Genomic DNA, 24,160 nt, shown 5'->3' with positions numbered 1-24,160 from the left:
CCAACAACTTTCATGCTGCTGATTTTCACACTGAAATCTGTTCCCACAATGACGACAGTGACACGACCAGGAAGTACAGGCAGCTTTTTTTTTTGTTTATTCTGCACATCCTTCAAACGGACACTAGGGGGAGTAAAGAGCCCACAGCCGGGACAGTTGGTGTCTCTCAGCTTTTCTGTCAGTAACAAAATTAGGACCAAAACCAGATTGGAGACACGACGGGAGGAGACACGTTGAGCCGAAGCACATATTAACATTTCCTGTATATTCCACTATTTACACAGAACACTGAACCGTGAATGTGTCCAAAACTTCACTCCAGCTTCGCTTACAGTTTGTACATTTTCAGAAAAATAGGAATCTTTCCGTTTCATACAGTAGGTTGTTGTTGTTGTTTTTTTACATTTTATACACACCGGGGAGAAACACCGATCAGTCTGTGTTACTCCACCTCGGCCACGTGAGCCACCTCCACCTCCATGGTCTGGATCACCTCGGGCGCGTCGTCCAGCTTGGTGTCGGTGAGGGCCTGCTGGGCCAGGACGTAGTTCACAACCTGCATGATGCCCTGATCGGAGAGCGTCGACATCGAGCCGTCGGCCGCCGCCTGCACCGCCTGCACCGCCTGCACGGCCTCCACCGTCTCCTCCGTGATCAGCACCGTCTCGATCTCCTCCGCCGGCGGCTGCTGCCGCTCGGCCTCCCGGAGCTCGGGCGGCAGGTCGGACGCCAGGATGCTGACGGCGTGCTCCACCTGCGTGCCCTGGTTGTGAAACTGCAGCGTGTCCTTCTCCAGCATGATCTTGCCGGGCAGGCTGTCCACGTGGTACTTGGCCATGTGCTTGCGGAGGGTGCGCGCGTCGATGTGGGCGTCCTGGCACATCGGGCACACGTACGGCCGCTCGCCCGTGTGCGTGCGGACGTGACGCTTCAGAGAGCGAGCGTCGGCCCAGGCAACGCCACACGTCAGGCATTCAAACGGTTTCACTCCTGCAGAGACACACCAGGGTGGTTGGTACCGTCACACACACACACACGCGCGCACACACACATACACACACAAATACACACACACACATACACACAAATATACGCACGCACACACACACACACACACACACACACACACAAATATACACACGCACACACACAAATATACACACACACAAATATATATACACACACACACACACAAATATATATACACACACACACACACACACACAAATATACACACGCACACACAAACACACACAAATATACACACACACACACATACACACACAAATATATATACACACACACACACACACACAAATATACACACGCACACACAAACACACACAATTATACACACACACACAGGATTATTCCAACATCTGACCAGTGATCAGAGTCTATTTCTAAAAGTTATTTCACACACACACAAATATATACACACATACACAAATATACACACACGCGCGCGCGCACACACACACACACACACACACACACACACACACACACACACACACACACCCCTCTCTGCCTGCTCACCCTGGTGGTTGTTGATGTGACGTCTGTATTCTCTCAGCTGAGTGAACTTCCTGCCACACTGCTCACACTCTCTCTCCAGGTTCTGCTTCACTCGCCCCTTCTTGCCGTGCGTGGCTTTCTTCACGTGTCTCCTGAACAGAGCTTTCTCAAAGAACTCCTTCCCACACACATTACACCTGAGAGAGAGACACACACACACACACACACACACACACACACACACACACACACACAGGATTATTCCAACATCTGACCAGTGACCAGCGATCAGAGTCTATTTCTAAAAGTTATTTCTGTCCGTCAGCTTGGAAGCGTCTCTCTCTTCTTCCCGTACGACAGATCGGAACGAAGGTTTCATGAACCGACCGACTGGTCGGAGTAGGAGGAACAAAAGCAGGGCTCTGCTGTCATGAACCGTCAGTACAGGATCTAATCAGTATGATTGATCGGTGCCGGGCTGCAGTTTGTGCTGTTCAGGTGTTCTGGTGCGTTCATGAGAAACTGGAGAGTGGGAAAAGTTCAGACTTCCAAGTAAAGAGAGAAAACACCTGAACGACGGCTGTCTAACTGTCTAACTGGGAGTATCCAACTCAGGAAGAGGGACGTTCCAAGAAGTGTGTTTGACGTCGCTTCACGCCGTGAAAGAAAGAAATAAAGCGGTTAGCCTAGCCGACCTGCTTTGCTAGCAGCGTTAAACACCGCAGGAATACAAAACATGTTGAAAGTGTACGTCTGCAGCGTAGACAAATAATGACCTCCATTCTTTCTCCGTGTTGGTTTCTCGGATGCCGACGAGGGCGTTTGACATGTTTTCGTGTTCAGCACTAAAGCTCTCGACTCTGAAGTCAGAGACTCCCAAAGGGGACGTCCCCTACTGGCCGGGTGCCTGAACGCACCGTCAGAGACGGAGTTCAGAGACACTGGTGACGTCAGTCCGCGGTGGGATATGAAGAAATGATTCACTCCTGTCTTTTAAAGCTGAATAAGGAGCTCCACTTAAGTCAAATGTGTAATTCCCCGACTTTTCACGGACTAAGAAGCTGAGATTGTTTACGACCTATAACGAACACGTGCCCGTCTGTTCGCGCCAATATTGAAAGAAATGAAATGTGGATCTCGACATCGGTCGCAGAGGAAAAGAATTTATCGAACAATATCAGGATTTGGCTGGAAACCTAAGAGGGTCCATTTTTCCACATCTGTCAGTAACGCAGCGTTACAGCTGCACATATGGAAAATATGACATTTATATCAAGTTGCTCTAATATTCTTTGACCCAAGAAATGATCAAATTCCCGAACTTTCGCCGTCTGATAAAAGAGCTTTTAAACTCCGTTGATGTGGAACCCTGGAGCTCATCACCCCAACGTCCATCTGAAGCCGCTTTCTTTTGAGGAGGAACCCTCCTCCGTCCTCCGTCCTCCGTCCTCGTCACTAAGCGAAGCGGCCGCGCCCGCGACTTCCTGTCCGCCGGACTTACTTGAAGGGCTCGGCCACGCTGTGCGACTTGACGTGGGAGTACCAGTCCTTCTTCCAGCTGTAGCACTTCCCGCACACCTGACACTGGAAGGGCTTCAGGCCCATGTGCTTGTTCATGTGCTGCTGCAGATCCTTCGCTTCGTAGAACGTCTTGTCGCAGCTGCAGGAGGGAAAGAGAGGGGGGGGGGGGGGGGGGGGGGGGGGAAGGGAGGAGGAGGGAGAAAGAGAGGGAGAAGGAGGGATGAGTCAGCGTACGTTCAAGCCTCCTCCGGCGTCAGGCTGTGAGGACGAGGAGTTACTGACTGCGAGCAGGCGAAGGGCCGGACCACAGGTTTGGGCTGGTGCTTCTTCAGGTGTTTGCTCAGAGCCGAGGCTCGGTGGAACGTGGCTCCGCACGTGTTGCACAGGTACTTGGACTCACCTGAACACAGAGATTATAGGAATCAGAGGAACGGGCGTTATTGCACGGTCAGCACAGAGACGTTCAATATTAAAGGCTCGGTTCAATTACAAACAAACATGTCACGACTTGGGGTGTGTGTGTGTGTGGGGGGGAGGGGGGGGGGGGGGACAGGATTCCTCTGATATTTCAAACATTTAAGAGCAAAGTTACTCTGCTGTTTTTCAGCAGAAGTTTATTTCTCCCCGAGTGTTGTGTGATTGTTTTTCTCATAGCTGGTATTGTTTCCCTGCCTGTCTGAGGGCGGTCCGGTCTGTGTTTACTGGTGCGGCGGCCGAGGATTGGACGCAGATTTTAAAAGGATGTCTCCACTGATGCTCCGCGAGCCGCCTTTTTTTTTTTCCGGCCGGCGCTCGATGAACCGGCGGTCTGCGGTTCTTTCTCCTTCGGTAAGTTACAGGAAGAATATTGCAGCTTGCGTCTCTTGTTTTGCATCCGCTGTGGCCGGTCGTCCCCGGGAGCTGGAAAAGAGGGGAGTCGGGTTTCCCCTCGGCCGGGCGGGACACCGACGTCATCCATGAGAGCAGGACTAACGGGTGAAGACGTGCGCGTCGGTGGAACGACTCAGACGAGGCCGACGGAGCGGAGCACCGAGTGTTCCTCGGCGACCGACCGCATGCTAACGGGGTTAGCGGATAAAGCTGGGCTCCACAGAGACCAATAAAATCCAATTCCAACAAAGTTTATTCAAAGAAGATGTCTGTGTCCTCAAGTGTGAATAATTCCCTCCTCTGGGACTCTGACCTGTTTAACACTGTGTTGTTGTTTCTTCATTGACAACTGTTTTAACTCTCCCATTAATTACGGCCAATAAGAAACTGTTGATTGTTTTCCTTTTCAAAGTAAATAAACACGCCTCTTCTCCACTGCGTTCAAAACTCTGGTGACGGGCCGGAAACATCGGCCAATCAGAGAGGAGCGCTTGCAGTAAACGGTGTGAGCCAGCCCTGGGTGAGAGGCTGTGGTGTGCACTGACCTGTGTGAAGGGTGGTGTGCTCCTCCATGCTCCGCTTGCTCACGAAGGACTTCTTGCAGAACTCGCACTGGAACTGCTTGGTGACGTCGTGCAGCGCTCGGTGCATCTTCAGGTTGTGTTTGTGGGCGAACGTCTTGCCGCACACCTTGCAGGAGTGCGGCCGCACGCCGGTGTGGTTCAGCATGTGGATGCGCAGCGAGTACAGCTTCGGCAACGTCTTGCCGCAGATGTCGCAGACGAACTCCCTCTTGGTGTGCGGCGACGCCGTCTTCTCGTCCAGGTCGCTGTCGGCTTTGTCCCCGGAGCCGTGATCCGCCGGCGGTTTGGGGACGGGCGCTCGCTGGCTGCTCTGCTGCTTGTGCCGGGCCAGGTGGGCGCGCAGCGAGGCGGCGTACTGGAACTCCTTACTGCACAGCTGCAAAGACACGAGGACATCACGGTGAGGGGACGCGGGCGGCGTGAAGGAACAACGCGTCCTCCCGGCCTCCACGAACACTCACGCTGCACTTGTATCCGCGAGCTTTCTCGTGCTTCAACGTGTGCATGATGAGGGAGTAGCGTCTCTGGAAGGACACGCCGCACTCGGAGCACGTGTGTTCCCCGTCCGCGACGCTCTCCGCGGCGGGTCGGTCCGGCTCGGCTCCGGTCTCCGGCTCTGCGGCCGCCGTCCCGACCTCCTCCGAGCCGAGTCCTCCTGCCGTGGAGCTCTGCGCGGCGCTGGACTCTGGACCCGCCGCAGCCTCCGACTCGGGCTGTCGCTCCACCGGAGTCTCCACCGGCTGCTTCCGCGGTCTTCCCCTCTTCCCCGGGCTCGGCCCCACCTGCGACACACGTATCCATAGCAACCATTTTTTTTTTTTTTAACTCTAAGCCCAACACACGATGAAAGCACGTGAATTAAACTATAACTGCGTACCTTGGGCGTGGCAGCTCGCGGTGAGGTGGAACCTTTCTTCCCCTCCTCCTCCTCCTCCAGCCCCATATGGAGACGAGCGTAACCGCCCTCAGCGATGGAGCGCTGCCGGAGTCGCCTTCTCTTCGGGTCGTCCGACGCCAGCTCCTGCTTGTCTGCGTGGCTCTCGTCAGCAGAGGGATCCTCGTCCTCCAGAGGAATGAACTCCTCCACCTCCACCTTCTTCACCTTGGCCGGTCGTCCTCGCTTGCGTTTCTGGGGTACGGGAGCCGGTTCCTCCGTCTGGACCTGCGGAGCCTCCTGAGGTGACGGCGCCGCGGACGCCGGCGTGGCGAGCTCCGAGGCGCTCACCGTGTCGGGCTCCACGTTTATAACGAAAGCTCCACCTTCGGCGACCTGCGGCTGCTCCATCGCCAGGCAGGCGGAGACCACGGCGAGGGACTCGCTGGCTCCGGCCTGCCCGCTGTGGGTGACCACAGTCATGGTCTCCCCGTCCATCTCCTCCGCACCGCCTGAGATCAGAGTGACCGTCTCTCCTGGTTCAGCCGGTCCACCGTGAGCGATCAGAGCCACGGTCTCGTCCTGTCCGGCTTCCACACCGTGCACTTCGTCTCCGTCCGCAGCCTGCGTGACGACGGTCAGCGGCTGCTGGATGTACGCTTCTTTGGAGGACGCGACGAAAGCCAACGGCTCCTCTGACACAGCGACACCGCCGTGTGCGACCACGTCACTCTGTATGGTCACCACGTAGGCTTCGGACTCGTCCTTGGAGCCGTCCTGAGACACCGGCTGGCTCGACACCACCGTGTGCACGTCTCCCCTCTGATACACCGTCAGCTTCTGCTCCTCCACCTGCTTGTGCACCGACTCGCATATCTGCAGCACCTCCGTCATCAGCAGGTGTCGGGCGAGGTTGGCGATATCCGCCATCATGCAGAAGTTAAACGTAAGCGTGGAGGTGTACGCAAAATCCAGCAGCGGGAGGAAGCTGGCTTTGGTGAAACCTGCGGCGAGAAGGAGGACGGTTAAAGCCGAGCGCCGGCGCAAAAACCTTCAGCAGAGATGAAGAAACGGGAGACTCACCGGAGAGGTCCACCACGGCTTCATGTGTGGACGCCGCTCCCTTTTCAAAGAAGAGCTCGTTGAAATATTCGCTGCACGCTGCCAGCACGGCTTTGTGAGCGCGGTACTCCTCTCCTTCGATCAGCAGCGTGATGTCACAGAACTGGTTGCTGAGCCGCTGCTGGTTGAGTTTGTCCAACATGGTTTGGCTGTGTTTGGGCAGGAACTGATTCACCTCCCCCTTACTGTCCACCTGGAAACAGTTCAGCAAAAAAACTAAAGAAAAAGACTTTCATTTGATCTCGCTGTAATATAAGATGTCTGACACTTACAAAGACCAGTTCGTGCTTTGCTACCCCCTTGGCCGACTTGGATCTCTGGTGGGAAGCCGAATCTGTAAAGGCTAAACTTTCATCTCCTTTTTCTTCCTCCTCGTCCTCGTCCTCTTCGCTGTTCTCGGCGGCAGCCGCCTTGCGCCTCCCCGACCGGGCGAACGGTCGAGTCCCGGAGCCGTCGTCGGCGCTGCGCCTGCTCTGACAGTGAGCGCACTCTCTGATGTGGTCTTTGACGTTCTTCAGGATCCCTCGGGAAAAAATAAATAAAGAACACGTCACTCACCGGCGACAATAACACAACAGAAATAACACCACTGTTTTAGGAGACAACGGGGCTGATGAATTAAACTGCGTGACACGGAGGGTGTTCGTAAATACTGAGGTCATTGTTGGGTAATTGTTCTGGTAGAAAACAGCAAATAATGATCCAAGGTGACATCATCATCAAAAATGTGTTTACGGTTATTAAAATGTATAGAGAATAAATAAAACACAATATTGGAAAGGAGTAGATGCAATATTTAATTTGAGCTTAAATAGATAATAATTCTTTAAAAACGTGTGTCGAACAGTAGGTAGTAAATGTCAGATAGTAAATGGAGCTGGATCTTTGTTGCTGAGGCAGATATGAAGTATCAGAAAACAGTTCAATATATCGTGTTTCTTGATTGAACTCAACGTTTCTACTGTATTATTATTCATATTTATACTAGGTCTATAATATTTCTGTAAAAGTGTTTTTAATTATAAGTCAGGATTTCAGATAGTTAAAAGTACAAATAGGTTGTTAAATCGGAACGAATGGCCGTGGTGTGTAAAACTAATAATGTGCTGATAAAATCATAATTATTCCAATCAAACTTTGATTTGAAGTGTCATTACTGAGTGCCAAAGGCAGCAGGCGGTATTCTGCAGAACTGATGCTCAATCAATTATAAAATGAATGAAGTTTCCACTGTCAGATAAGAAAATGGCGCTGAGTATGTGCTGATCAAAATAATTGATTCACAGATCTATAAAAAAAATAAATAAAGTTCAGCCTCATTCGGGGGAAAAAAAAAAGGTTAATCTCGCGAGATGCAGACAGTTCACGGAGACCTGCCGATATGTCAACTAATAGTTCATGTCTTCATTCAACAGCATCCCGCTGCTCTCCTGTTCAGTTTGCGTGGTTCAAATTAATTATTATTGTTACAAATAACCATAAAAAAAAATAAAAAAATTAGAAAGTCCAACAAATAAAACTCCTTTTTAACCAGCAGATGGAAACAGAGAGTAAGTGTAACGGTCGGTGAACATTTCCATGTATTACAGGCGTCTCTTAAAGGCTGGTTAAACCGTGACTCGGTGGTGACTCGGTGACTCGGTGGTGACTCGGTAGTGACTCGGTAGTTACCTCTCCACCAGTACTTCTGAGAGATGACTTCCCAGGTGAGTTGCTGGTTGAAGTGCTCCCCTCCTTCCATGATGTGCGCCTCGTTGATGAGTTCCTTCCTCCGCCCGTCCCGCAGCACCACCTCCAGCTCCGTGAAATCATTCTGGCCCTTCAGCCGGCGCTGATAAAACAAAGTCCCGCTCCGTACGACGTAGCAGGCGGCCGCTTTGCGTATTTTCCTCTTGGTGTTACCGGGCGTCCCCGGCGCGTACGGCTCCCGTTCATCGGTCAGATAACGTATGATGGCCAAGTAGCTTTCTTCACACGACATGTCTCAGCTGACCCGCGTTTTTCACGCTGAATTCTGGATTTATCTCGAAGAGGAGAGCCCTCCTCGGCTTCTACAGAAGATGTGTAGATTTTATACGGCGCTCAATTAACAGATAACGTGGTAAAGAAATGCCAAAACAACATTTCAAATTGTTTTCTAGGGTGGAACTGCAGTTCACAACCGTCAGGGTAGACTTGCCCGAACAGACAAAATGGCTGCAGCACAACCGGATTTTGCGTAAGCAGAGGCGGAAGTACGTAATGGATGTTATTCACCACACGGGGGCGCAATGCGCAAACTTATAACCTTAAGGAAAGGCACTCGGTCACTTTTTAAAAGCTTGGTTTATTATTCAACTTCACTTATCAAGTGACCTATGTTTTTATTGATAAATGTTATTGTTCTTATTTGAGTTTGTTTTATATTTCTTGCTGTCAAATATCAAGTTCAATTTTGACAAACTCATTTTATGTTTTACGATATCTGGTTGAATTTTTGTTTTGAGATCCCCACACATGTTTGAAGATATCTAAGAATACTCGACTTTAAATAGCAATTTCTGTCTAATACAGTTATTCATAGAAAAAAAAAAATCTAATTACCCAGATTTCAATTCTCAAAATCATATCTCACTTGTTGAAAAATTATATAAATACGTTTACAGTTTTAAAGCCGAACTACTGGATACAAGATGCTCACTGCAACAGTGAAAGTCCACAAGTAACAATGACAAAACGGTTTTTTAAGGGAAAGGTGGCTTTAAATAATGCACATTTTTTGGGATGCTGACATGGCACTAAATTCTACTACATTAATTGAGCAACAGTGTGTAACTAATCCTCCAGTAACATTGAATGACTATAGTTTTGTCTCCTTTAACTGAGATGTACAGCAGTCATTAGTTCCCTGTGATGTGTTGAAATATGCATAAACTCTTTTTAACCAAGTTCACAAAAATGTAGGCTTACACAGTAAGAAAGTGAGGGACAACATGAACGGGGTTCGACTAAAGGACCTCAAGGCCTCGAATGAAATTGCTCGCGGTGTAGAGTGAGATAGCTAAAACCTCTGTCTGCCCTGTCCGAATCCTTTCAATCAAAGTTCACTCGAGCTGAGAGCTTTAAAACAGTCTTCTGACTTCCTCAGCCTTCAGTTGACGGTGTACTCCATCTCCACCTCCTGGACCCTCAAACATTGTTTACTCAGATTCTCCTTTTCACTTTCCAAGTTCAAATCTGAGGATGATCGAATGTTTTCCGTTTTTACCTCCAGCTGCGGAGCGCTGTCAGGTTTTCCCTCACTTCGTGCCATTTAAATCCTGTCCAAAGACCTGTGCATGTGTTTTTCAGCCTACACAAACCTTTGCTTGTTTTAGATGTGCACTATAGCAAAGTGGGCTTCAGCTCAGCGGCGTTCACTAGTTTACTTGCTGTCGTTTCCAAGTCATCAAACCCGTCAGTGAAGTGAAATTAGGTTTTGAGTCACTTCCTGTGTTACATGTTACATCAGATTTTAGGCCATTCTCATAATCTCTCAAGTCCTTTCACTCATGTCTCGAAACACTGCAAGTTGTCCTTCAAAGAATACAAGAAAGTATCTGCAGCACGTCTGGGCTACCGTGGGGGTTCCTCGGAGACACAGACGACCCGCTGAGCCACAAAGTTCGTTTTACGTTTGCTTTATTTATCAACACACACTTTGCCGCTCTCCTGCCCTGCCTCCGAGCGTCCGTCCAGTCGCTGCCTTCCTCCCTCCTCACCAGGTCCTGCTCACTTATCAAGGAGAGAAATAATCACCTGATTCAGTTCAGCTGCGCCAATTATCCTCCTCCCGGCACCGCTCCCTGAACCACTCCATCACTCGCCCCCCCCTGCAGCTGCGCTAACCACACCCCGCCACCACAGTATCTTTTCAGCATAAATCGAGATCCGGCCTCATTTTACATAAGCAGCTTCACAGAAGTTGACATGAGATAACTTCCTGAATAGTTCAGATGTACAAACTGTACACCTCATAATCCATATTAGCTTCAGTTATAGAACAAACACCTTCAGCGTCTGTAGATTAAAGTCCAGAAGTCTGAGATTTGTATGTCAAAAAAATCCTTGTTGACAGTTTTTGTACCTCCCGGGTCGACTGATTCTCTTTTGCAGGGTTATGAGCAGACCTAATGAGCAGAGACATGTAGAGTATGGTGGCTGGTCATTTCCAACACATTTCCGATCCAGTTTCTTCCTAACTACCAACAAACAACCCTCCATCCATCATCTCACAAGGTCGGGAGGAGCTGGAGCCCGTCCCAGCTCACTTTGGGCAAAGGCCTTACTCATGTAACCGGTCCTTCACAGGGCTCCAACAAACGTAACCGTTGTTCTTAAATGTTACCAAGTTGTCACTAATGATTATTTAGCTCTGTTTGTCGAGTAAGTGTGTAATCATTTCCTCTTTGGAAAGGCTGAGTGTCCACAGCCATGCGAGCAGTTGTGTGAAGCTACAGGTGGCTAGTGCGCTGAGCTAAATGCTAGATCCACAATGACAATGCAAACACACTGATGTCTAAGTGTTATTAGAACATTTCAGTCTGAACCAAATTTGAAAATTACACAAATTGACTGTTTCACTTTGCTGGTTTTGTCGGACCAACCATCCGAAAACCAAAAGACTTTCAGGTTAAGATAACCAAAAGAGAAAATCAGTAAATCTTCAAAGTGGACCACAAATGTCTGCCATTGTTCCTTTGTAATTGAACAATTTATCATTTAGTAATATTAAATATTGTGGTCTTTAAATTTACACTTTTTTTTGTTTTGTTTTGTTTTTTGGTATCCTTCAATACTTAAAGGAAATAAGTCATTCAGGCTGTTCAGAAACCATCATATTCTCCAAAACAACAGTGTTGAGTTTCTTTCTTATGCTCCCCAGTAACATTAGTAGGAGTGTCAATCAGCCCTTGTTCTTCCATTACTCACACGCAGATGAAACTGATGAAGAGAAACACTGCATTTTGATCACCATCCTCAGAGTTACTCAGACTTGCATTATTGTGTGGCACCGCAGCACTTGTGTAACTGTCTGTTCGCCCCTCATTGAAGCTGTGGCATCACTGCCCAGGTTTTTTTTTTCAGAAACTTTAAAAGAATGATGTGTCTCATGTTGTACCAGCAGGCCTGAGGGGGGCACTGTGGCATCCACTGACTGTTTCCACAAGGAATTATTCATTTCAGCTCCTCACCACCAAGTCACATTTTAACAGAATTACACTGGCCTGGAGGGGAGGGGCAACACAACATTTGTTGCTCATCCATGTGTCACATACCAAACCTGACATCAAACACTAGTCAGTAGTGTGTCTCACCACTGCATTCCAGTGTTAAACTGACTGGACCGCTGGCGAACTGCAGCCACTGCTCTAAATGACCTGCCATATTTGTTACTGATCGGCCTGTGAGGACTTCTGTCATGTTGAATGTAACTTAGTAAAGAAAAAGTCATTTTTGTTGAAGTCCTAGCCCGAGTTTATTGTTTTATGAAACATATGATTATTTTGAATTTGATGCCAGCAACACATCTCAAAAAAGTTGGGACAGGGGCATGTTTACCAATGTTTTGCATCACTTCTTCTTTTTACAACACACTGTAAATGTCTGGGAACTGAGGAGACCAGTTTCTGGAGTTTTGAAAGTGAAATGTCGTCCCATTCTGGCCTGAGACAGGATTTCAGTTACTCAACAGTTCTGTTTTTTGTTGTTGTGTTTGGTCTATTTTCAATTAAATATTGGTTTATGTGATTTGCAAATTGGCACATTTTGTTTTTATTTACATTTTTACACAACGTCCCAACTTTATTGGAAATGGGTTGTACAAATGTAAAATGCTGCTGCCATTTCTTTTGTCTTTCCCACCCTTTTTAACTTCCCATACAGAGCTGATCTGACATATTTGGTTCCCTCTTTCTATGAGGCTGAGATTTAATATGTTTATTCTCAGTTGCCGTTGGCAGACACCTCCACACGTGTTGCCGATATGAACACAGGGAAAGAGCTTGTTTGCAACCTGTCACTGTGTTTCTGTGTCAGAGGACATTTGTTTGCTTCACAGCCATCAGTTGAGGGTTAATAAGACATCACAGGCTGATTAGATGTTGAAAATAATCTTTGATACTTTTACAGTCAAACAACAGAGCCACCTTTGCTTGGTTCCTCTGTTTAATCAATTTGCTTACATAATAGCTGCACTGCACACCTTGCTGCTGTGAGATATTTGCTCTACATTAGTTTCCTCCTCTCTTAAAGTATTTTTTGTTTTTTTTGCAGGTTTTCTGGTATGAAGACAAATAAGGAAGGGTGGTGTCTGTTTCACACAACATCATCCCATTTAAACAATGTGCTTTGTTGAGTCATATGCAAAGGGGAGGCGACGCCCAGAGAGTTCATAAAAGGTGAAAAGCTTAAAGGACTCATATTTGTAAGGACCATAGACTGTAAATAAAAGAGGACATAGCTTCTGGGTTTGAAAAGTGAAGCCAATGTGAAGTGCTTTAAATAGCGATATAAAGTGCAAATGGCCCCAAGGGCTCCAAAAGGCCTCTGGCTCCATAAGACTCCCTATAAACTTCCATCCAACCATCCATTATCTATACCTGCTTTATCCTGGGCAGGGTCACGGGGGGGAGGGGGGGGCTGGAGCCTATCACAGCTGTCATCAGTCTGTCACAGGGCCAACATGTAGAGACAGATGGAAACAAAGACCATTCACGCTCTCATTCACACCTAAGGGACATTTGTAGAACCACCAATTAACCTGAGGTGCATGTTTTTGGATGGTGGGAGGAAGCTGCAGTGCCTGGAGAGAACCCACGCAGGCACAGGGAGAACATGCAAACTCCGCACAGAAAGGCCCAGGCCCGGTTTCAAAACCCAGAACCTTGACAATGACCTCGGCAATGCTAACCACTGCACCACTGTGCCGCCCCCATTCAACTTCTGTCAAGAAATACAAAGTCATTCAATTTTTCCCACAAGTCATAATAGTGTCATTCACTAAATTCACTCCTCCTGATCAGTGTTCTGGTGGTCTATCTGAAAATAATTCCAAAATTAATTAGCTATTAGGCCTCAAAGTATTACAGTATTATAGTTGGGTGAGCGTCTGGCTTGATTGACCTGGGGTGTGAATACCACAAGAGGAGGGCGTTCATCAGAAATCTTCTCGTGAACACGGTAAACACAACCTCATGTTTTCAGCATGACATGAGATTAATATTCTCGTGACTCTCTGCAAAAAAGGAGAACAAATATATTCATGAAAGTGTCATAATCCAATAAACGTGGCTGACACCTGCTGTATGTGCTTCAGTTGGAAGCCTTGAAAAACCTCCAGATTTTAGTCAGGATTAAATAAACAGCTTCTAACCTTTACTATATATCATTTCTGAGGGCTTTGGGCTTCCCTTCTTTCTTGATTTAGTTGTACTTCTGTTTTAGGGTCCATTGACTGAGGTGAGGTTTTTCTTTGGATAAGCTCCACACACCAGAGCCAATCCTCCAGTCCTGCATCAATCTCTTAACTGCTCTTTATCTGTGCAGCTTGTACTCCACAATCTTTCTAAGGTTTGGACAGGCGATGCAGCTGGAACTGGATTCTGTCAGTGTTTTGTCTGAGAGCTTCCCCTTGATGAGATAGAGGTTTCAGGGCTTCAATCTGTTTGATTTACCATCAAATCCATTTTAGAGCATCACTTGACTTGGAGAGTCCTCCTTTTTTCACTTGATTTGACTGCTGCCATGCAACAGCGTACGGCTTTACGTCCTGTTTCTCTGTCAGCCACTTCGAGACCTTCATCATCGACTTCATCATCAGCTTCGTAGTGAACGATGGAGAGGAAGTTCTTCCATAAAAGCCTCTTATGGTCTGCAGGTGGACTCACCATCTCCTGTTTGAGGATTTGATAACACAAATCTACTGCATCTACTGTGCATGTGTTGTAACAATGTCATGAACAGCACATGACGTGATGCCCAGATGTATGCTAACCAAAATGGTTCACTCTACACTCATGTTTTGCTCATTCTCTAACCTTGAAATGAGAGAGTAAACATAGCCAGTGGTATTTTACAGCAGAGAAATAGTACTGATCAGCGCTCTTATCACCCACATGGTTGGGCATTTGGCGTTTGGTTGTATATTTGCGGTTGAATCGTTTTCCACTCGAAGTTGAAGCAAGCCAGTGTTGACAGTAAACAAACTTTTTTCCCAAGAATAAAGACACTCAAATTCTACGATGTTCATCCTCATTATGAAGATGACATTGATAAATCACCAGGATCTTGCACTGCACTGAAAATATGATATTCACTGTCCTTAAATAAAAACCTTTTCTTCATAGACTCCTTTAACACTTAAAAGAATGTACCTCTAGAGAAATAGATAGTTGTCTCAAATTACTCAATTCAGAGAGATCAGGATCTTGTTATTACAAGTAAACTTTCTATTCAAGGGAATGTACAATAGATTAATCGAGCAGGAAGCAGAGTGCTTCAGAACTTGCATGAGAATCATGAGATTTTTAAGATTTCTTCAGTATCAAAGTCATTTACTGGTGTTGCAAAAAAAAAAGAAGCAAACAAAGCTCCTAATACATAATTCGGCATACCTCATATTTCAAAATGTTATTACATGTGGGCTAAAAAATTAGGCTGACATTTTAATTCTCAGTGCAACTCACTGTATTCACAGCAACAATAAACTTCCTGTTTCTTGTAAAAGTTTACGTCTGTTCAGTGAAGACTTTTAATGATATGTTTTCCAAAATACTTTGTTGAGAAGTCTCATTAATTACACAGATATGGGATAATTAAATCAGCAGTGCTATTTGCTGCCATGATTGATAACTGACTCTTAATTAGGTGCCATCATTTTTTTTCTCTTCCTTCCTTGTCATTGTTGGCTTCACTGTACTAAAAAGTTGAAATAGTAATAATACAACAAAATGTTAAAAACCATTTTTTTTTATGAGATCCAGATTTTGTAGATTTATTCTTAATTCATGAGATCCTTTTCATGTAATTATGAGATACTCATGGTTAAGCGATAAGGTCTCCAGATGAACATCCATAGACACACACCTGTGATTAAGTGATTTGTTACAGTCATACGTTTTCACAGTGTGTCAGAAATAAAAACAAAAATGAGTTTAGAATAACGGAAAATATACTTGTGTTGATTCCTGTTCTGTTGGCATGAACGTGTCCCACAGAGATCAGTATTAGGTCCTCTGCCATTTACTTTTTACCGAGTCTATTTTCATGTTGACGATGATATAAATTTGTATGTATACATTTTGTATTGTATAAATATAAAGCCTTTCTAGTCTTCAAAATGTGTCTCCACACAACATGACCATGTGATGTGAACCAACAATTTAAAGGATATTATGGGTTTATAATGTAAATTTACTGTCTTTGAGGTCCAGATTCTTTATCTAATAGCTGTCCTGTTACGCTAATGGGTCTGAACTGGAGCTTTAAAGCATTTAGGAAGATCTTGTGTCTGACCCAGACTCCTGCAGGAGATAAAGGTGTCTATCTGTCTGAGGACAAACACAGCTGGAGAACCGAACGACTGGAGACTGCCTTATCTCTCATTGTCTTGCTCTAGCTGTGCCCAAGGCCAGACATAGTAATAGAAAGCTTGCTCCAGCTCTTCTGCCAGTGGAGTACTTTTCCATTACACACTGCCCGTGGAAGATCTATGTGCCAGCAGCAGTGAATATCCCAGAGAGTCAGGGACAATGTGGGCACACCTGTACATGAAAATCTGGCTCGCAGTTTTCCAGAGAAGAGTGAGAAACCTTTGTATCATAATTCAATATTTTTTTCTAATCCTGCTCAGTGCTACTGAACACAGAAAGTGGAAAAGTCCATGGTGAACACTGGCAGGCAGGCAGGCAGGCACAGTTTGTCAAGGAAACCGAGCTCTGCCGCACAGAGGCCATGAATGGATGACGATGATGTAAGAGCTCACGATCACAGCTTTGCTTATGTCAGAGCTCGCACTGATCCCTCAGTGCTTTGTTGTCTGGCTGGCTAAGAGACTGACATTTTACGGGTATTTACAGCAAACCGACTGCAGGACAGCCGGTGAGTGTGTTTCTCGAAAAGCTTAAAATGTCCTGCGCTGTTTGGCTGCTGGAGGAGCAGGATAGTGTGAGTTTAGTAAAACTGCAACGGAGTTTCGAGGGAAATGCCTTCATCACCTGACACATTTGATCCCTCCAAATTTATGATGTGTGCCACGAAATACAAATGTATTATTCTTGTCTGTTGTTACTGGGTCTTTTTTATTATTTTTTTAAAGTAGCTAACATTGCTTTAACATGCTTTAAGTATTATCTAGTAGATAAAAACTTGTGACGTTCAGTGTAAACTTTGATACTCTGTGATACGCTCATATCTAAAAGAATGCAGATAAAACAAACGCTGGCTTTGGTGTTGAACTAAGGTTCCTCGAGACAAAGATCAAAGTGTTGAAGTCAAAAGATTTCAGACTTTCAAACTAATTGCAGTTGACCTCGCTTAACCTCTTTCAGTCCATTTTCTTTTGCATTTATTAACCAAACTACTCAGACAGTGAATAGATCTTAATTCAATTGTATTTCAACTAACACAGTACAATGGAGCGAGGCACAGAACATCAATTTTGTAATGATGCTGTATACAGTCTATTTAAAGGAGCAGGTTAACATTTTTGCGTGTGTGTTGCATTATGTAGCTAACAAATTAGCTTAGCTTGGCTTTAAAATGTTAGTATCTTAGTATCTTAATTGCCTCGTGGTGGCTGGTTGCAGTATTTTTTAGGTCAGAAGTCCTGCCATCTGAAGTACTTCTAATCACATTTCGATCTGTCCAAATGCTCATTTGTCTGCGAAATTGTTGTTTTTGTTGTTGTTATGTCATGCTGTAAAAATAAATGATTTACCATGTAAAGTGGAATATTCATCAGACATCAAGCCATTCAAACAACCTGATTCTCATTGGGATTTGCAGATTTGCATTTACATACAACAGAAGCGTATATCCACTAAGAAAAACGGTCGTGTCTGAACTGTTTATGTCTGTTCTGTGAGCACCGCTCCGTACCTTGTGATGTACTTTTCTATATCCTGAGAAACTCCTGGTGTGTATCTAAACTCTGGGTCACGGTTGGGTTCCACACAACTAAGACCCGAGCCCGTGCTCCGTGGTGTGAGAAGAGCCTGGTCAGTGAAATGCAATACTGTCAGAGTCCTGCTCTTCTCTCTGCCTGCATGGGCCTCTGGGCAACAGACACATTACCATGCTGACAATCCTCAGGACATCTTTTACACTAACAGCCTTGAACTTTCACCTGCAGGGACTCCCAGTACAAACGCAGAACGAGGTCTGACACCCTTTTAAAACTAAGAAATTGCTCTCTGTGGCATCATTTGTTTCCTTTTCAGGCTTCCAGGAAATGCAGCCACAAGCTAATGAGAGACAAAACTACCACTGGAAACATTGTGTTGTAACATTTCCCGCTAAGAGCCTGAATGACTGGAAACATCGGATGCTGGCGTCCTCGTCGTGGATCCATTCAGCTCTCTCTATCGCAGCCCATAAATCTCATTGCCATGCAATGCCATTTCACTACAGAGAACTCAATAGTGAAGGATCCAAGAGCAATAATGACGCTATTGTCTGGAGGTGCGCTGCAAGCAGAGAAAGTGAGAAAACCAAAGGGAAGGCTGGGAACCAGGAGGTCACTGAGCTCGCCTTACACCTCTCGTTCCCACAATGCTTTGGCTGCCTTCCCAAATCACACACTTTTTTTGCTCTGCAGATCCGGAGGGGGAAAAGTGAGTAAGCTGTATTCTTAACTTTAAATCTCAACCAGCTCCTAATATCTGACACCGTAATTTTGTGATCACGGGACGAGCATGAGTTGACTGTGTAAACACGAGAGCGGAGCTCCCTCCTGAGTCCTCAATGCAAAGAATCTTTCCCAAGAGCCAGCGACTGGGAACAGGAACACTCAGGAAGCAGAGGACTCCCTTCAGATTACTGTTCATGTTTCTTCCTACTAGTGTATTTTTTAAGGGAATCCATTTAGTTAGAATATTGTTGGCATTTGTAGAACATCAGCTGATCAGAAAGGAGGATGGTGGTTCTCAAAATTATCCTCATGAGTGGTGAAATATGACTTTATGAGCAGGAGTAGGGCAGAATCAGGGCAGTGGGTGACACAACTGTAACATTAATAACTAAAATAGGAGGCACTTAAAGTACTTTTTATGCTGAATTTGTACCTTATTTTAAATGTTTTTGTTGAAGGCATGTTTTTTAAATGAATGTGTTTTTTTACTTATTCATAAATAAGGCTGTTGTTACACTTCATTTATGTACAAACTTACTTCTAAAGTGTACAAGTGTATGTTGTTTTTTTTATACTGTATTTGGCTTCAGGAACATCCCCCTTCAGTGTCCAGCAACATTCTGCCAACATAGAGGAGCTCCACTTTTTCCACTTTTTTGTACCACTTTTCCATGTCCGTGTCTATAAAAAATACCTGTTTTTTGTGGGTGGATTTTACACACCAAACATGTTTTCAGTTACTGACTGAAAACATGTTTGGCGTGTAAAATCCGCCCACAAAAAACAGGTATTTTTTTCTTGCATGGGAGATAAGCTTTGTAATCAGTGTGGCAGAGGACACACCTCACACACTATTAACCTGTGTCATGCCCAACAAACTACAGGTTTACACACGTTTGCTTTTGTCCTGAACCCTCCCATGGGCAACAGCTCACACCACAAAACAGATCTCTCGTGTTCATGCTGTACTGTGCATGCTGCCACGTGGGCCAGGTCATACTGAGGTAAACATCTGATGCAGCGACGTAGCTTTAAATGAAATAAATAAAACCCACGTTATTAATCGTATTAAAGCAGCTATTAAAGTGACACTAATTTTGGACTAAAGAAATAACACAATTGTCACCTTACAAGAAAATGTTAAATTACTGAGCAATGACAAGCGACAGCTTGGTTCAGTATGATCAGTAACATAATGACTAATTAACTGAGCGTGTAAACAACATTACTGAGTGAGCATGCTGATTTTATAACTATTTTTCACTTACTGTTACATGCAAATATATTTCATTTTATTTCATTCAGATATATTTTCCCATGTAAACACATGTTTGTTGCTTCTTTCTTGTGTTCCCACCCCACCTACTCTCAGTCAGGACTCAAAACTGAAATTAAGGGAAATTCACTGCTATTATTCTCTGGTTGTTGTTCAGTAAAACTGCCATAATTGTATTTAATTGTGACCAAAACCAATTAAATCTTAAGAAAAGCCAAAATCCAGCTGTTAGCCAAAACAAAAATGACAAAAAACATACGTTCTTACTTTGGCAGCCTATCTACTCATGCAGCTATAGCAGTTGTGGTCAAACGTTTTCACTTCAATGACTTTGTACAAAAGAAACAGTCCCGATTAAAATTCCTCAGAATGAATTCTGTGGATTATCTAGACTAACAAGGATGTTGTTTCTGGAAAAAAAAAAAAAAAAACGTCTTGCTGGGGAATTTTTCAGATGCCATTTTTTCCAATTCTTTAAGCACTACATGTAAAATGACATTCACCCCAACTGTTTTGTGGTGGAAGCAGAAATTCACAAAGACAGATATTTTGATTGAACTGAGCCTTTAAATTGCTTCCAGCAGGCAATACTCACTGCTGAGACCGTATACTATGAATTCACGCCTTTATGATACACGTCTTCTTGGAAAAGTGGAGCAGTTCTGTAAGAACGATGCAGTCAAACGGAGTTGTGGTGGGTTTGCGCTGCAGATTGTGCCCCGTGTTGTCAGACATGAAACGAGGCAGCTGTTTTTGTCCTCGAGTGAGAGTAGTGAGAGCGGCAGAGGCTCCCTAAAATAAACAGGCTATCTGTGCAGCCCTGGGGCTGGGTCAGGGTCACACTCCATGGTGCTCACTCACTTGGTCTCTCCCTGCCCACATCCAAACAGCCCCTCACATCCTCACTGAGGACACAGCAAAGCCGGGGGAGTTCTAGTTTTCTGGAAATAACTTCAAATTTGATATAATAATAATGTGTAACAAGGATGTACAAGGAATATTTTCACAACTAATTTATATTCACATGTTTGAAAGTTATACAGGCTAAATATAGCCGACATATAGCTCACCATATAGGCTATTGATAAAGTGATGTTTTTATTGATGTGTGATAGTGTATTTTAATCATGAGTCAGGCCAGAAGCTCAACAGTGTTTGAGCAAAATGCGAGCAGTAACAGTATATGTTCACCGTGTGCACCATCTTAATTTAGCTCATTATTCACAGGGTAGACTATATGTAGCCCTAACGGATGATATACAGTGTAAGGACATGACACAAAAAACACGAGGAAAACAGTTAGAGATATAATTTAACGAGAAGAAAGCTAGTTTCCTATTCAACACTGATAGAAAACTATCTAGCTGATATAATTATGTTCACCCTCTTAGTTTAGACCATTAGCATGCAGGGAATACTGTCAATTTTGTCAATTTGTAATTAAATCGTCAACAACAAATCATTTGAAAACTGAAAGAATACTGAACACTTTCTGAAGCAACTGGATTATACAGTAAGAACATTACATGAAAAATATAAATTATTGTTGACAAAACATGTAAAATTGTAGCTTCATATTCTATTAATTTAAAAACAACAACTGCTTAACAATAAAAGAACTAAGAGTCTACCGCCATGCTAACAGCTTAAGGAGGTGAAATGCTACCACATTGGTCACCTCAGTTTATCAAGCTCACATTGGCTAATTAGCACAAACCACAAAGATTTGTATTTTTGCAGGTAAATCAAAGTTTGCTATCACGTCCTGGCAAGCCTCTCTTCCAGTATCTTTTCTAAGTTGAAACAACATTTCAACGAGTGTGTCCTGTGGTTTAATTTCCATATTCAAAAAAATCCAACAGTGCTTTCTTAAATAGTTTCCATACTTTTTAGCTGTAAAAAGTCTTTTCTTTATGGTCCTGTTTGTCCTGCTATTATAACAAATATGTCTGAACTAAAAGCCTCTCTACTTGCCTGTGAACTAAGTGCTTATGGGAAATTGTGTTTGATAAATTCTTCTTCTTTAAAAAAAAAATGACTGTCCTATATAAATGTACGCCAGCCACATGACTATAGAAAAGACTCTGCAGGTGTTTTTAGTTATTTATGTTATTACAAACTTCACTTCTGGACCTGAACCTGTACAATGTTCTTAATAACACCTCTGCTTTACTTGCTTTAACAAGCCGGACTGTCCACAGCTATGTATGTATGTTGGGTATCGTGGACATTTCTTCAACTAGTTTGGCTTGTTTGAGAACACTTTTAGGAACTCTTAAAGATAAATGTATAGACTTTCAGGAATATAAGGTACTGGCACTGTTAGGTACATAGAAGTCAGAGCAGAATACATTCGTTTTTGTCCTGCTTTGCACTTAAAAAACTTGTTTGGAAACACAAGCATTTATTTTAGGAAGGATTTTCAGCATGAATTCAGTATCCGTTTTTTCTGACAAGCTGTTATTTGTCTCATTCTTTGCTCTGGCAGCGCACAGGCCTCACTGGATCACAGCTAATGAACTCAGGCATTAACTGCACCAGCTGGCTTCAAATTCAGAGCAGAGCGGAAGAAGTACTCAGGGATTGGCTGTCACTCCGAAATCCTTACAAGCTCTCTTTTTTATTCAAAGATGATTGGTGTTTGATGAAAGAAGTAATGTCTGCTTAAGTGTTCTCGGCGTTAATAATTCTGAAGTTCGATTATTAATCAGAGTTTTTTGTCATCTCACCAGTAACAGTGGGTGATCTGAGGTGGATTCAGACAGCCAACAATTTAGTGACGTAGACATCATTAGAAACAAGTTCTCTTAAACTTTACTGAATCTCTTCTTTCTTTTTTTGTGTAAACATGTTCTATACTTTATTGATTTATATCATAATGATGACAGAGTCAAAGTTTGTGGTTCCCCCACTTTGATCCAGACTGAACTATCTCAACAGTTACAAGATGGATTACCATGGAAATATGTGCAGGTGTTCATGGTCGCCAGAGGATGGAGTCTCAAAGGTTTAGTGATCCTGTGACTTTTCCTCCACCACAATCAGGAATTTGATTTTACTGTTTTGAGTTAAATGTCCCAACAACTATTGGATGGATTGCTATGAAATTTGGTTCAAACCATAATCTGTATATGAAGACGGATGACGTCTCGCCGCTTCCTCCCCGCGTAATGACCGGGTGGATTGGACGTGGTATTGAGGTCCCAAGCTGCTGCAATCGTGACGTGTGTTCAGATCACTTATCATTCTCTAAATAAAAATGATTAGTTACTACCAGTTGACAACAACTTTCTTTCCCCATGGATTGATTGTGCTCTCAGCTCATCCCGCAGTTTCTTCTTTTTAATTTGTCCTCTCTGCCTCTGAATCCGGTAGCCTTTTGTAGGCTGTTCTTTTATTCTGTGACCGTCTTCTGGCTTGAGTTTGTGAGGCGTACTCAATCAAACCACAAGAAGATGGGAGAGGGCACATAAATATTTTAATTATTTAGAGCAAATATGTTCGTCTTGTGTTTCCTACAATGGTCTAATGGTGCCTATTGTTGATGTGCTTCATATTTAACTTTAGTAATCCATCATTATGATTATTATGATTACTAATATAATCACTGGGATATTGGGATGCCTCCCCAGCACTTGGGTCTCTATACACTGCGCATGTACTTTGCCCTCTGCACCGGATCTACTTGGTTTATGACCAAATACCTGCAATGCTAGTGACATCTACATCGGCCCGAGCTGTACTTTGTGTTTAAAGCTAATGAGCAAATATTCACATTTTTCACATGACACCTGCCAACATCAGCTGTCACAATGAGCACGTTAGCATGTCGCCATGGTGACCAAAGCATTGCTGTTCACAGATTCACAAAGCTGCTAGCATGGCTCTAGACTCTAAATCCATCAACATGGATTCAATATGACACTACTTAACGAATTGTTTAATCAAATGGATTTGTCCAACAGCTGTCTGCTTTTCTGTTTCATGTAATGTCCTTACATGTAATCCTTTACTAGACCTCTGGCCACGCTGTGCAGCTCCAATGGTGCCATAAAATACAGATGCATTATGAGATATTCAAATGTTAATAGTTGAGGCATATGTTGTGCATTTGGCTCAAAATAGACGCAGGCTTAAATCCTTCTCATCCAGGGTGCTTTGTTGCTATAAATGTATACTTAGCTCTTGATTATATGGTGGCTAACTACAGATTCCAAAAGTGATTGCAGTAAGGCGTTTTTTTGGATCCTCCTATAAACTTTAATTACAACCAGTGTGAATATTGTTTTGGAAAGGATTGTTTTTCGTCGAGCTATAATGAAAACTTGTTGTAGGGAGGAGAGGATAAAGCAGGACAATATATCTCCCCGTCTTTTCCATTGGCGTAAGGAGGCTTCCACCACAGCGACAGTGGGTCTCTGAGGGCAGGAGGCCTCTGCAGGCGTGTGGCTCGCCACCGGCCACTGGCTCAAGGGACAGCAGTGTAACGCTGCGGTGTTTGGCCCCTTGCCCTAAGGCAACAGCTG

The 24,160-nt window shown here is 44.5% G+C and overlaps 1 protein-coding gene across 1 annotated transcript; it reads right to left on the bottom strand.

The window, feature by feature from the left end:
- Positions 1–74: 74 nt before the first annotated feature.
- zbtb11 (zinc finger and BTB domain containing 11) lies at positions 75–8,663 on the bottom strand. The gene is made up of 10 exons (XM_069150852.1): positions 8,161–8,663; positions 6,762–7,012; positions 6,451–6,682; positions 5,371–6,371; positions 4,955–5,275; positions 4,455–4,869; positions 3,322–3,439; positions 3,020–3,178; positions 1,540–1,715; positions 75–990 (listed from the first exon to the last, which is right to left on the bottom strand). The coding sequence occupies exons 1-10, from the start codon at positions 8,468–8,470 to the stop codon at positions 443–445; spliced, it is 3,531 nt and encodes a 1,176-aa protein (XP_069006953.1). The 5' UTR covers positions 8,471–8,663; the 3' UTR covers positions 75–442.
- Positions 8,664–24,160: the final 15,497 nt, after the last annotated feature.

The sequence above is a fragment of the Embiotoca jacksoni genome, unplaced genomic scaffold (genome assembly GCF_022577435.1).
Source record: "Embiotoca jacksoni isolate LCO1_2020_lvr unplaced genomic scaffold, fEmbJac1.0.p SCAF_16, whole genome shotgun sequence".
In the NCBI taxonomy this organism is placed as follows: domain Eukaryota; kingdom Metazoa; phylum Chordata; class Actinopteri; family Embiotocidae; genus Embiotoca; species Embiotoca jacksoni.
Note: the sequence above shows the minus strand (reverse complement) of the source record. Positions and strands in the feature narration are given on the sequence as shown.